This window comes from Oncorhynchus gorbuscha, linkage group LG25, assembly GCF_021184085.1.
Source record: "Oncorhynchus gorbuscha isolate QuinsamMale2020 ecotype Even-year linkage group LG25, OgorEven_v1.0, whole genome shotgun sequence".
Taxonomy (NCBI): domain Eukaryota; kingdom Metazoa; phylum Chordata; class Actinopteri; order Salmoniformes; family Salmonidae; genus Oncorhynchus; species Oncorhynchus gorbuscha.
The window spans coordinates 7,213,023-7,226,897 of NC_060197.1; the positions used below are offsets into that span (position 1 = coordinate 7,213,023).

Genomic DNA, 13,875 nt, shown 5'->3' on the forward strand with positions numbered 1-13,875 from the left:
TTCAGCAACCTTTCGGTTACTGGCCCAACGTTCTAGGCTACCTGCCGCCCCAAAGTTGATAGATGAAATACATTACAGGGTTCAAATGTGTCCTTCACTTACTGTATGACAGGTTTATTCAGAATTAATTTTGTCCAAATTTTTCTGGAGTATTCTTACTTTTGACTTTAAACTACACTATCAAATCCGAGACAATTCTCATTATGAAGCACAATTGCGATATTTATGGCACAATTACGATTTAATACTTTCAGAGAAGTACGTAAAATCAAATCAGTGCCCGGCCAGGGATACATTTAGCCTAAACCTGTGTGTGAGCAGAGCTATTCCCCCCACTGTACGAAGCCCCAGGCCCAAGACGCTGCTCCCAAGGTCAAAGCCTGGTGCCGGCAGGCAGCCAATAACACGCCAGCGCCCTGGTCACATGGGGGGGCAGGAGCGTCAGCTGAATCAACAGGCCTGGATCAGTCGGTCCGCCAGGGGAATGTGTAGATTCTGACCACTCGGTCGTCACCACTGACCACTGAGCCACAGTAATACAACAGTTATATTGCCAAGGACATGTAGACATTTACACTTTTACAGTGTTTAAACCAGCGACCGTGTTTCCACATTCACACTGAAGTCGAAGTGGAGTAGTCACATCACATACAGCCTCAGTCGTACCTTAATGTGATTTCACATTTACACAAACATGGTTTCTACCATCCAATAGACCAAAACTGCCAACCTAATATGGGATACATTCTCTCCTGCATGACATAACCAATGTTTATCATAATAATTCTCTCATACCAACTTCTCTGCTCAAAGCCAGTTCTGTGTGAGGTGAAAGAACATTGTTCGACATCACCCTTTACTGACCTTTTTCACCATTGGGTGTCTCATCTGCAAAACAGAGACAAAAGAGAACAATTCAAAAGTGGTGATTTTTGATTTAGTCAATTTGTTGCGCGCCACAGCAACTATCAAAATATTGATACTGTAAGTGGACACATCAAAGCAGCATGTGACTGTTTTTCTAAAAGTATTGAGAAGATTGGATGTATACATGTTACACAGTTTAATGTATAGTATCATGACTAGGATGCTACTGCTATAAGCCTATGTCTTATGTCCCCAGTGAGCCACATCATCCCTGGGGTGCACAGCACCTTGTGTCTGGACACTATATAGTAGTAACTGATTATAAAAGGTACCAATTGACACACGTAGTTTGAACTCTGCACTGTCTGGACTTTATGGCACCTATTTGAACACTACAATCTAAACCTATTAAAGGGACCTAAAGCTAGGCCTCAGTGGATCAACGTCTCTATACATGCCTTGGTACGCCCTAGCCTATCGGGTTTGAACGTTTACCTTGTGTGTTATTAATGGGCTAGTGAAACAGAGTCACGTGTGTTCTCGTCTGGTCCTTACCAGAAGGTTAGATTGAAAATCTCCACTTTTGCGCAACACAGTGGTTCTTCCTCTTTCCTCTTCCTATTGAAAGTCAATGCAAGTTTCACAAAGTTCCATTCTCATGTCATGTGTCAGTATGCAGACTGGAGGAAAGGGGATTCCACCCAATCGTCACATTAGCCTGGTAGACTGAGGATGGATTACACAGTAACAGGCAAACACAGACATGGAGACCCCAGCAGACAGTGACAGATAGAGGCTACAAGAAGAGCACTTACCCCAAGACCGATATCAATCCACAGGGACTTTGGCATCAATAATAACAGATGTATATCTTGAGCCTGATAACCACGCTTATACCACTCACATTTGCATACAGTACAAGAAAGCACGGGCATTTTTTTTTGGGGGGGGGGGTACTGGCATCACACATAAAGTAGATAGGATGATTTTAGAATGGTGGAGTCTTAGTCATTGACAAAAGGAAAAATGAGAGTGGCCGTGTCTAAATACCCAAATGCCGTGTCCGCAACAACACATCTATTTCCTATGCTTCACCGGCACATTAATGTTCTGTAAGTGTGACGATATACAAGTATTCCAGAGAAATATACTGCAATTGGCATAATACCTTTTACAGGCTTTGACATGTAATATGTTTGATGCTGAAAGCTATACTTTTCCATATTTTTCAGGAGTTAAGTTCCAGGTGCATGGTAACAATTGATAAGTTGAAAGATAAGGGAAACCTGCACACTGCTCTCGCTAGTATCACTGTTGTTTATTATGAAAAGAGAAACCTGCATACTGCTCTCACTAGTATCACTGTTGTTTATGATGAAAAAATAAACCTGCACACTGCTCTCGCTAGTAGCACTTTTTTATTGAAGCTTGTCGGCCTCTTGGCCTTCATCAGAGCTTTTTGCTCCACTAAACTAAATAAACCATCTTTTGTATAATAATTTATTACATTTCAATAGCGCTTTCATAATCTCAAAGTGCATCAAAAGTAAAAAACAAAGAAGCAATAGATCATGAGTAGCCTAGCTTTAGTTAGCTAGGTCAACAAAGTCTGAGTGCATGTATCCTCCAAAGGTAGATGGACAGTTCATGGCTTGATCAGAGGAAGGTGGTCAGGGACATGGTTGATGAAGATGGAGTCTGATGACGATCTTGTTGTGGGCTGCTCTGGGAGTCGGGTAGCTACTGGACTTCCTTCACAATGTATAGCACCCACTTGAGTGATGCCTCAGCAGCTCTGGGTTCCAGAAATCTCACCACCTGAGTAGTAGCCAGTCGTCCTCATTACGAGCCATCTGCCTCAGTACTGCATTCCTCTACTGCATCTGTCATTACTTTCAAGCTTCAGGTGACTCTTCCATTAATACATGCATAGGCCTACGGTACACCTAAATTTACTCCAAATACGTTGTTCCAAATCCTAACTTTTTAGCTAACGTAAACCCAAAACAACAACACGGAAAGGTCACTGGGTGGGTCTACAGAGGATCCTTTCCGGTTCATATGAAGATGTAACTGACGGTGCTTTCAAGACAGCAGGGAACTTGGGGGGAAAGAAACTGCTACGATTGGGAAAATAATTTTTGAACGGTCATCCCACTTGGAATTACAAGTCATTAACTTTGAGCTTTGACTTCTCTGCTCTGAAGATCACCGACGTTCTGATTTTTCCCAGTCTGACCTTGTTTTGTTTACGTATTCCCAGTTGTCTTGAACGGACCAAAAGTAGTACATTTTGGCCATGGCATACTGCATACTTTTTACTAAACAGTGCGTGCTAAATAGTATGTAGTACGATTAGTACACAGAACGCAGTTTAAGTAAGTAGTAGGCAAGCCAGATTTCGGACACGGACGCTGACTGACTGAGTAAGGAAAGGAGAGGAAAAAGAGAGGGGGTGTAGGGGGAATTTTTGGAAGGTGATGACAGTGTACTTCCATAGCTCTGTTGCTAGCCTGTCCATTTCCACAGAGTGGCACTCAGCGATGAGCACTAGGCCTGGCACAACAGCCTGTGAATTCTGCAGGGTTGCCAGCCTTGCCACGCTGCACTGTGCCAGGCACGACGGGTCCTTTGTTAATGATCTGGAGAAATACTGTGCATTACAGTGCCATTCCTCTCTCTCTCTCTCTGTAAGACTGTCTGCCATGCCCCATTGTGACTTCTCTGTCCTCTCCCCTCTCTCTTCACATCTATTGCCTTTGACAATTTCCTCTGTCTTTTTAATATACAGTAACTCCCATCCATATATCTCTCATTCCTAAATCCCTGTGTGCTTAATTACAGTAATACTGTACATACAGTAATCCAAAGTACATACACTATTAGATCCATAATGACTTCCCAACCATTCTACTCTCCAGTCTGCAACACAGTCAAAACTCCCGATGTCTAGCCACTCCTTTGTGATTCCCACCGGACCCTCCAGTTCAGATTTAGATATTGACACACCTCACCAAAAACATGGCGTTGGCTCATCACATCAGAATCCTATAGGGTCTCACAAACACACACATCAATGTACACTACAGGGAGGCATTCTTTGTCTCCTCGTGGAGATCATGAGCGCAGAGAAAGGTTTTGTTTCACCTCAGTGACCTCCCCAGTGCAGCTGATCACGCTGCAGGTATGTTCAGCTGTCGCCCTTGCTGCTGTGCAGACAGATGGGCTCCTGGTGATCCCAAAGAGAGCCAAGCTGCCGTCTCTTCTTAATATAGACACCAGAACTTTTGAATGCACACCTTTAATCAACACCCCTTCTTTTTGACTATTGTGTGTCAGTCGGACCGGCGGTCCACATAAGGGATAGTGTTCGTTCATGCAGAATGACAAACTCTTGATTCCTAGGAGCGCTGAGAATGAGTGCTGCTAGAAGTGAAAAGGCCGCAGAAAGGAACTGCCGACGACCTCAGTGTGGATGTGGGGCTGTGGTTTTGTGATTAGCAGCCAACAGGGTCTCCCTGTGTTGTTTACCTAAAGGCTTGATTTATGTGGAGTGGAATTCGGAAAGCGACGACCATGCTGTCTGAGGTAACGGAGCAGGGAGAGTGATGGGGGGCTGAGCGGTTGTAAATATACAGAGGTGAGGATGTGGGCTTTCTTCTCACTGAAACCCAAAACTTTTGCTGAGAGCAGGCACAGTGGGTGTAGTGGATGATGCTGGTCATTTGAGTTTTAATGACCGTACGTCTGACTCCATAGTGCCCTGAGTGAATCATTATCTCAAATGATGGTGTGACAATGGCGTGTGGTGAGGGGGAGTGAGGGAGTGAGAGCACAAGAGAGAGAGAGCGAGAGACAGCGACCGAGAGAGGATTAAAAGTCTGCTCATTATGAACTATTTCAGGGACCAAGGAATCCAGGTCCCAAGAGCTCCAAGGGCCACTCAGCCAGCCAGCCAGTCTGCTCATTATGAACTATTTCCATTTAGGAATATATATATATATATATGCCATTTAGCAGAATCCAGGTCCATGTGTGCAAGAGCTGGTCCAAGGGCCACTCAGCCAGCCAGCCAGCCAGTCTGTCATCTCTCATCCTGCTTTTTAAAGACTTGGGTCTGCAGTCTAAACCAACACCACATCCAGCAGCCTACTCCTCTTCAGCTGTTCAGAGTCATTTATAACAACAATACTTTTTTTCACAGTCATTTATCTAGTCTTCTGCAACAGAGCAGCTATTTATGGAATGCGGTTGTGTGTGGAACTGCAACTGCCTCCACTTTCCCTGTGTGTTTGTCTCCAACGGGACGATGAATGTTTATTATGCTGGATGAACTTTCTGGAGGCATCTCTCCTCTACTAATAAAACCCACTTTATAGTAGTGCTGTGTGTTATGTGTACAAGAGGAAGCTAAGCTGTCCAACAGTGTCATGGTGCCTCACCCCAAAGCGACGTTGTAGATGTTAAACTTCTAGCTCACCCAGCCTCTCCTACACTACATTGAGATGTTGACATTTATTGAGAGCCCTATCAAAGCAACACGGGCAAACAAATTGGTACTGAAACCCGAATGAGGCCAGTAAAGTGTTTTTGTGCTCACAGCTGACCTTTTAAAGATGACAAAATGTGGATTGGACCGGTTGCTGCATACCTGGTCTAATCCCAAAATGTATTGCCAACATATTTATTGAATCATTCCCATGAAAGCAATCTTGCAAAGCCCTCACACTCTAGCCTATAAGCCCCATGGTCCTGCAGGGGAGAGAATACACCGGCAGAGTGGTCTGGATGTATGTGTGGAGAGAAGAGAGTGTGTGCCATTCCTGATGTGCGAGTACTGCTGCAGATAAAGCTACGGTCCACCAGAAGATGAATGGTTTAGAAGAACTTGTTATTCACTCCGTTGTGGTGGTGTTCTATTGATGAATATACTGTTCTGTTCCTGTACATGGGAATGTTTTACTATTGAGCAAAGTCCCCAAAGACCTGAACAAATGGAGAGGGAGGAAGTACTAGAATAGCGGAATTACAAACAAGGCAGACACAGAGTGATTAAGTCTATGCAGACTAGCAGCGATATGCTATTCAGGGCCCTGCCATAGAAAGGAGGAGGGAGATGAATATGGAGTTGAATATGGGGGATGGGTTTGAGGAATCTTGTTTGGCTTCTGCTGCACAATAACATGTCATCCACCCTGCCATTGATTCATCAGTCATCAGCAAGACCGAGGACAGAATGTATCCATCACCCGGAAGGCATCTTCATTCCAACACGATCCCAAGAGTCCATCCAGATTGCATCACCGTTCAGGGGTCTTCTTCGCTGGTGTTCAGCTCAGCCCAGCGCAAAGCACCAGGGATCATTAACATTCCTCCACCAGTGCTCATCACGTCTCCCTCCAGGGGGCTCCTAATCCCCATGAGACCACTGTACATCATGCTAATAACAGCAGCAACAACAACAGTTTTTTTTATAAACCTCCTGAATCTCCATCTCCACAGGTGAGGTAGAAACATCCAAGCAGAAATACAATACTGGTGTCGCCAATACTGGTGTCGCTCAATTACCGTGAGCAAATTCCTGGGAACTCTCAAAGTATAGTTTAGAGAACTTATTTTGTCTAATGCTAAATGACTACTCAATGCCAACAAATGAACAAAACAAACACCAAAATAATAATATTTTGGTTAGCCTAATATTTACACAACAAGAAAAAGGAATTAAGGGTTAATGGAACTTTTCCTCATATTATATGCCAGTAGAGAAAATCAACTAATTATTACAACATGAAAGTAAAATAACATATGCATTATCAGCTGTTGTTCATACATTAAACAAGCAGGATCCTAGATGCAGTCTGAAATTCTAACAAAGCGTTGCTTCAGGACAGGTTGTACAGTACAGTTTGCTGAAACCCTTTCTGTACACTCAGTGAGGAGAAAAGGGGCGCTCCTACCTTTTTTTGTGGGCTCTGGCATCTTGAGCCGGGTCCCAAGAAAAGCGTCAACGAATGAAAAGCTGCAGGCCGGTAGGTGCCTTCAGATCAGCGTGATTGTATGGGAGGCCAGGTGGAGTGTGGGAGCCCTCAGTCCAGAGGGAGAGACATAAAGATGGGCGACCACCAGGGAAATTCTCTGGGACCCACAGACCAGAGTGATTGGAAGAGATGAGGAGGGCACAGTGTGGGACAGTATGGGAATCTCAATGGGGAAGAGGCGGCACTGTGACATCTAGGAGATGGGCTTCATGTCTTTATATAGCAGGGCAGCAGTCCCCTCCTCTCTCTAACTGACAGTACAGCTCCATCCTGCCCCCAGCATCACTGTCTTCACTGGCCTCTATGCCAGCTCTATAGGCTGCTCTCCCAGGGATTCGGTGTGGTGCTGGGTGGGGAGACTCTGGCAGAGGTGTGGTTCTTATTCTAAAGGCTCTGATTCCTCATCCAAACAGTGGTGGATCCAAATTATTGGTTTCTGATGACTTCCTGAAGGTTGTAAGATGAAAGGATGCTGAGGTTAGCACTATGACGTACATAACTGGCCAGCCGCCAGTATACTTTGAATTTCACACTGGCCCCTCAGGGCTGTGTGGCATCAAATGTCTTTCTGTACAGGTCTGATACGGGTATATACGCTACTATCCTAGAAATACTATATCAAAACCAGAACAGATAACACACTGTTTGTGAAATAGATACACTTTTAGGAGTAATACATGTATGCACGTTCAAAAAGCAGAATTGGGACAGAACATTTAAACTGTGGCTTAATTCATTATTGTAATATATAGAAGGCAGACAGAGGCTCTTGGACCATCCATTGCCTATACAGTGTCAAAATAAACAGCACTTTGGGAGTACAACACTTTGTGGATTTATTTAGTGTTCTGTGAACTGAATGCCACCATTGCCCAGGCTATCAACCCTGAATGAGATGGACATTGTGTGGGTGGGGCAAAACATCGTAGGGTTGCAAAATTTCTGGAACTTTCAATAAATTCCCTGGTTTTCCCGGAATCCCGGTTGGAGGATTCCCAGAGTCAGGCGGTAATAAGCAGGACATTTGGAACCCTCCAACCAGGATTTCTGGAAAAACTGGGAATTTATTGAACGTTCTAGGAATTTTGCAACCCAAAATAAGGCAATGAGGGAGGAGACTGGTCAGTTATGAAGAGTGGTAAATAGGGAATAAAAGCCAATGAGACATTTCCCGGCGTGAGATTAATCTGATAGTTCCTGATAATTCAGTCACATTCGTTAGGCCTATACCAAGAGCTATTTGAGTGACTTTGTGGGTTCGCTGCACATAAAAAGATTGGGAAGACTAGCTTATATAGACGTTATGCCAAGTGTCAGAGATCTGTGTAATCCTCGAGGGATGCTGTCCAAGTAAGTAGGTCTGCCTGCAGGGCCAATAAATACTGGAGAGCTGCCCTGGCGGTGGTTATATGGCCTATACTTAGAAAGCTGTCATGAACCTTGACATTTGACATGTCGGACATGGAAAGGGGGTTTGATAGAGAATTTTGAGATTGGTGCGGTTGCTAGGAGGCTAATTAACCTTTTAGCACATCGGGTGAGTGATAAATCAGGCAGTGGTCTCTAGTGAGGCTGTGACGATTCGGCCAACAAGGCTTAAAGCTGTTGGGACTTAAAAGGAGAGGTCATCTTGGTGCTTTTATAAAACACACAATGAGGGCTTCTTATTGTGAGCAGTCCCAGGCTCCTGCTGAGACTTAACATAACATAACCACTCAACACCAGGATCCCATTTCCCCAACACTTCAGTTGTTTCTGAAAACTGTTCCACTGCATGTTGGGCTATCATTCACTGTATCAACAACATACCCAGATGTGGCCAATATCATCGCAGTTCTGCCCCTGTCCATTGAACACAAAAGACCACAGAAGACTGTTTATTGTATCTGAAACAACATCTCTGTCTGCAGCCTTTCAGGCTATCCTATTGAAATGGGACAGTAAAGCCCTTCATAAAGAAACCCTGCAACTAATTAGTTGAATCTCTACATATGATACTGCACACCTACTATGCACATTGTCTCCTAATGATTCACACCAGACAGATTTCATGAAGAAAAACACATGTCCTTACTTAGGCCTAGTGTTAGGTGACTGCCTTCACAGATAGTTTTGAAGTATGTGGCCTTTCTTGGTAACAGACACACACATGCTCTGTACCCCATTTATAACTCAGAGTGGGCTCCAGTTGTAAATGCAAGGCTTAGGGCAGTATCATGTGGGTCTGCTACAAAGAGAACACAAAACCATTTGGAATTGCCTGGTCTGGGCAGGAGTTGGCATCCCAGGGGAGATTTAGCCATGAGGTCACCCTTGAGAGCTGATAGGGACAACCAGGGGGAAACAGTGCCCCTCTGAGGAGCTACACTGACCCCTGCTGGTCACACAAGAACATAACAGCTCTTACCTTTCTACCCATTAAACGCATGATGAAACTAACACCAACACATACACATGACATGCTTCCTGGCATGTACACATGCAGTATGTAGACATACTCTAGTCAATGATTACATGAAATTGTTAACCTCACACAAAAGGAGAGATCACACAGACCAGGCAAAGTATCACACCCAGCCAAGAGACTGCTATTACAGTGACGCTCATTACTGCATAATTCTGTTCCCATAGGAGAATGGCCCATTTTAAACATTGAGGGTAGCATGGAAAGTAGACTGTAAATAGACTCACTCCTACCTCCTTATGGTGATGGAACTCCCCATGCTCTGATCAAATGTCTCTCTGACTTCAGGGAACAGTTTTTTAAAGGTTATCTCTCCAGATTTTGGCTATTGGATAAGATCAAATGCAAAGAAATGTAATGAAAAGAACAGGGGTCCCCATTCAAGTCAATGATTCATCCATTCTATTTTTATGCATTTAATCCTAGCCGATAGGCGAAATACAGATGGATAACTTTGGAAATACTGGGCCCAAGAGGCATTCCTGAGAGCAGAGGCATATGAACATTTCTGGACTGGTTGAGGAACATTCCCAGAACCCTCCAGCTCTCCAGTTCATGTGGCAAAAAATATGGAGCTTGAATGACAAAAAAAAATGCTTTACTATGCCTACTGTAGTAACATAATAGGTCTATTGCCTAAATTATATCCTAATATTTATGTATAGCCTTGAAATATTTTCCTGCAATATGGGCCCCTCGAACCAACAGTATTTGGCACTGTTTATGGCTATTGTATAGGTAGTATAGTAAAATGACACCTAGGAACAGCCAACCGTTGTAGGCCTAATAGAACACATCTGTAGCAATTCGGCTAACAGCCAACCTAAATAAAAAAAAATCAGTCAGTTGGCTCGATAACTTTATACGCTTCCTGTAGGGGCATATTAATTACGCTGATTCTCTTTCAAAACGTTTCTTAAAAGGAAGTTAACGGAACGAAACCGGGAGGGACATACCTGAATTTGTTCAATAGAAACTCGTTTTGCAACTGGCGGAATGAATACACTGACTCTTCACGAACAACTAAAACGGAAAATTCCCTTGAACAAAATATTGGCCTATCAAAGAAAATGCAGTAGCCCGAACTCACCTAGGCACTCTGCAGCGTTGTCTCAACTGTTATTTATGTATAAGAAATAGGCCTACATACTTTTTAAAAGAAACGTTTATAAGGTGGAAACATGGCATCTCTCGATCGTGTCAACCCTTCTTATGACACCTCAGTGGAGTCAACAGCTGGGCAGGTAATATGAATAATTATGCACGCGCTCCACAGCTGCCTCAGATTTTTCCTGCTGTGTATTTAGTTCCTATCATGCAAATGTCGAGATATAATTACATTTAGTTGAAAAACTGAATGGATTATGTAATTACATTAATTGAAAATGCATCAATACCAGACCAGTCCCCCGACATGGTCACGTGATCTGGGTATTTGTTACAATTACATTATTTTTAATTATTGTTATTAGACTTTATTAACATTTAACAAGAAAGAAACATAAGTAAACATTATGAAACATAAATATTATAAAATATATATCATAAACTGAGGTGGTTCGAGCCCTTAATGCTGATTGGCTCAAAGCCGTGGTATATTTATGCAATAATGCCTGGGGGGTGTTGTACTCTATATGGCCAATAAATCACGGCTAAGGGCTGTTCTTAGGTGACGCAAGGTGGAGTGCTAGGACACTGCCCTTAGCCATGGTATATTGGCCATATATCACAAACCTCCGATGTGCCTTATTGCTATTATAAACTGGCTACCAACGTAATTGGAGCATTAAAAATACATGTTTTGTCATACCCATGGTATATAGTCTGAAATACCAAGCCTTTCAGCCAGTCAGCATTCAGGGCTCGAACTACCCACTTTATAACAACAAACCTTATACCAAGGGTATGACAAAATATTTATTTTTACTCTTCTAATTACATTGGTAACCAGTTTATAATAGCAATAAGGCACCTCGGGGGATTTATGGTATGTAGCCAATATACCACGGCTAAGGGCTGTATCCAGGGTTGGGTCTTGCCTAAGAACAGCCCTTAGCCGTGGTATATTAGCCATATACTACACCCCCTCTGACAATATTTCCCAAATGTACACTGAGTATATAAAAAAAATGATTTAGGCTATAGATTTTTAACAGTAGCTATGCCTGCTGTTTGAGATTTTACAGGTACAGTCAGAAGTTTACATACACTTAGGTTGGAGTCATTAAAACTCATTTTTCAACTTCTCCACAAATGTCTTGTTAACAAACTATAGTTTTGACAAGTCGGTTAGGACATCTACTTTGTGCATGACACAAGTCATTTTTCCAACAATTGTTTACAGACAGATTATTTCACTTATAATTTACTGTATCACAATTCCAGTGTGTCAGAAGATTACATACACTAAGTTGACTGTGCCTTTAAACAGCTTGGAAAATTCCAGAAAATGATGTCATGGCTTTATAACCTTCTGATAGACTATTGGACACTATTTGAGTCAATTGGAGGTGTACCTGTGGATGCATTTCAAGGCCTACCTTCAATACCAGTGCCTCTTTGCTTGACATCATAGGAAAATCAAAAGAAATCAGCCAAGACCTCAGAAAAGAATTGTAGACCTCCACAAGTCTTGTTCATCCTTGGGAGCAATTTCCAAACGCCTGAAGGTACCACGTTCATCTGTACAAACAATAGTACGCAAGTATAAACACCATGGGACCACGCAGCCATCATACCGCTCAGGAAGGAGACACGTTCTGTCTCCTAGAGATGAACATACTTTGGTGTACGAAAAGTGCAAATCAATCCCAAAACAACAGAAAAGGAACTTGTGAAGATGCTGGAGGAAACAGGTACAAAAGTATGTGTATCCACAGTGAAAACAAGTCCTATATCGACATAACCTGAAAGGCCTCTCAGCAAGGAAGAAGCCACTGCTCCAAAACCACCATAAAAAAGCCAGACTACGGTTTGCAACTGCTCATGGGGACAAAGATCGTACTTTTTGGAGAAATGTCCTCTAGTCTGATGAAACAAAAATATAACTGTTTGGCCATAATGACCATCGTTATGTTTGGAGGAAAAAGGGAAAGCTTGCAAGCCAAAGAACACCACCCCAAACATGAAGCACGGGGATGGCAGCATCATGTTGTGGGGGTGCTTTGCTGCAGGAGGGACTGGTGCACTTCACAAAATAGATGGCATCATGAGGGAGGAAAATGATGTGGATATATTGAAGCAACATCAGTCAGGATGTTAAAGCTTGGTTGGAAATGGGTCTTCCAAATGGACAATGACCCCAAGCATACTTCCAAAATTGTAGCAAAATGGCTTAAGGACAACAAAGTCAAGGTTTTGGTGGCCATTACAAAGCCCTGACTTTAATCCTATAGAAAATCTGTGGGCAGAACTGAAAAAGCATGTGCAAGCAAGGAGGCCTACAAACCTTAGTCAGTTACACCAGCTCTGTCAGGAGGAATGGGCCAAAATTCAGATTGACCAGTTGAATCCAGGTAAAAGCTATGATCCTTTATTGGTGTAAACTGTTAAATCCACTTAAAAAGTATTCTTTAACTTGTCTCCTCCCCTTCATCTACACTGATTGAAGTGGATTTAACAAGTGACACCAATAAGGGATCATAGCTTTCATCTGGATTCAACTGGTCAGCCTGTCATGGATAGAGCAGGTGTCCTTAATGTTTTGTACAGTCAGTTTAGTATCCTATAGCAGAAGCCTACACAACATGCCAGTCATATACCTCTGTCTGTGTAAAATATCACACAGCAGGCCTAGCTACTGATACAAATCTACAGACTAAATCAAGTCAGTCTTCAAATTATTGATGATTGATTTGATGATCGAATTGATGATTGATATTTACAATAGATTACAGTTTTTCATGTGAAAATGTGTCCTTTACAGTTTTCCCTGATGGCACTTCCTCAAGGCACTCAAGGTCGCTCTGCTGAACTGATAGGTCAGTTTCATCTTCACCTTGAAGATCTCTCCAGACCGGGCGTAGTTCCTCAGTGCCCTGGACATCTTCTGGTAGGTCATGGGCCTCCTGTTGCCTTTCCTCTGCCCCCAGAGTGCTGCTACCTGTTCCTTGTTCCGGGAAGAGAAGCGGAACACTCCGTCTGCTGCCGCTGGCACCCAGGAAACGCAGTGGGCCATGCCAAGGTTCTCCAGCATCTCAAACAAGAAGTGAAACAGACGCACCTTTCTACCTGTAACCACAGTAACAATGATGGAGCGGTTAACAATATCCCGTCATAATTGATGATAAAAATCCCTTTGTGAGATGACCAGCTGTGATGGTGTTCAGTGGTAAAGTTGTAAACATTTAGCTCATTTGATATGTATGTTAAACATACAGAGATAAGCGGAGTATGGGACCATTGTCCTTTACAGTTAAAGACAGGTCTCTTTAGGCATTGGTCCCTCAGGGCAGAATGAGTTCCAGTATCTACTAACCACAAAAAGGGAACTTGCCTCTTTCACAA

General features: G+C 43.1%; 1 protein-coding gene across 20 annotated transcripts in view; it reads right to left on the minus strand.

Moving 5' to 3' along the window:
• Positions 1-7,267, minus strand: part of LOC124013739 (myosin-binding protein C, slow-type-like) — a 37,892-nt gene extending 30,625 nt beyond the window's left edge. For 3 of the 20 annotated variants that reach the window (XM_046328207.1, XM_046328204.1, XM_046328202.1), the window contains exons 1-2: positions 6,825-7,265; positions 865-888 (exon numbers count right to left, since the gene is read on the minus strand). In XM_046328207.1, the coding sequence (XP_046184163.1) occupies positions 865-888; positions 6,825-6,846 (46 nt within the window). In that variant the 5' untranslated portion in view covers positions 6,847-7,265. Of the gene's footprint in view, positions 1-864; positions 889-6,824 lie in introns of all 20 variants that reach the window. The other 17 variants (XM_046328208.1, XM_046328205.1, XM_046328214.1 and 14 more) reach the window with 14 other exon arrangements.
• Between the last annotated feature and the right edge of the window lie 6,608 nt (positions 7,268-13,875).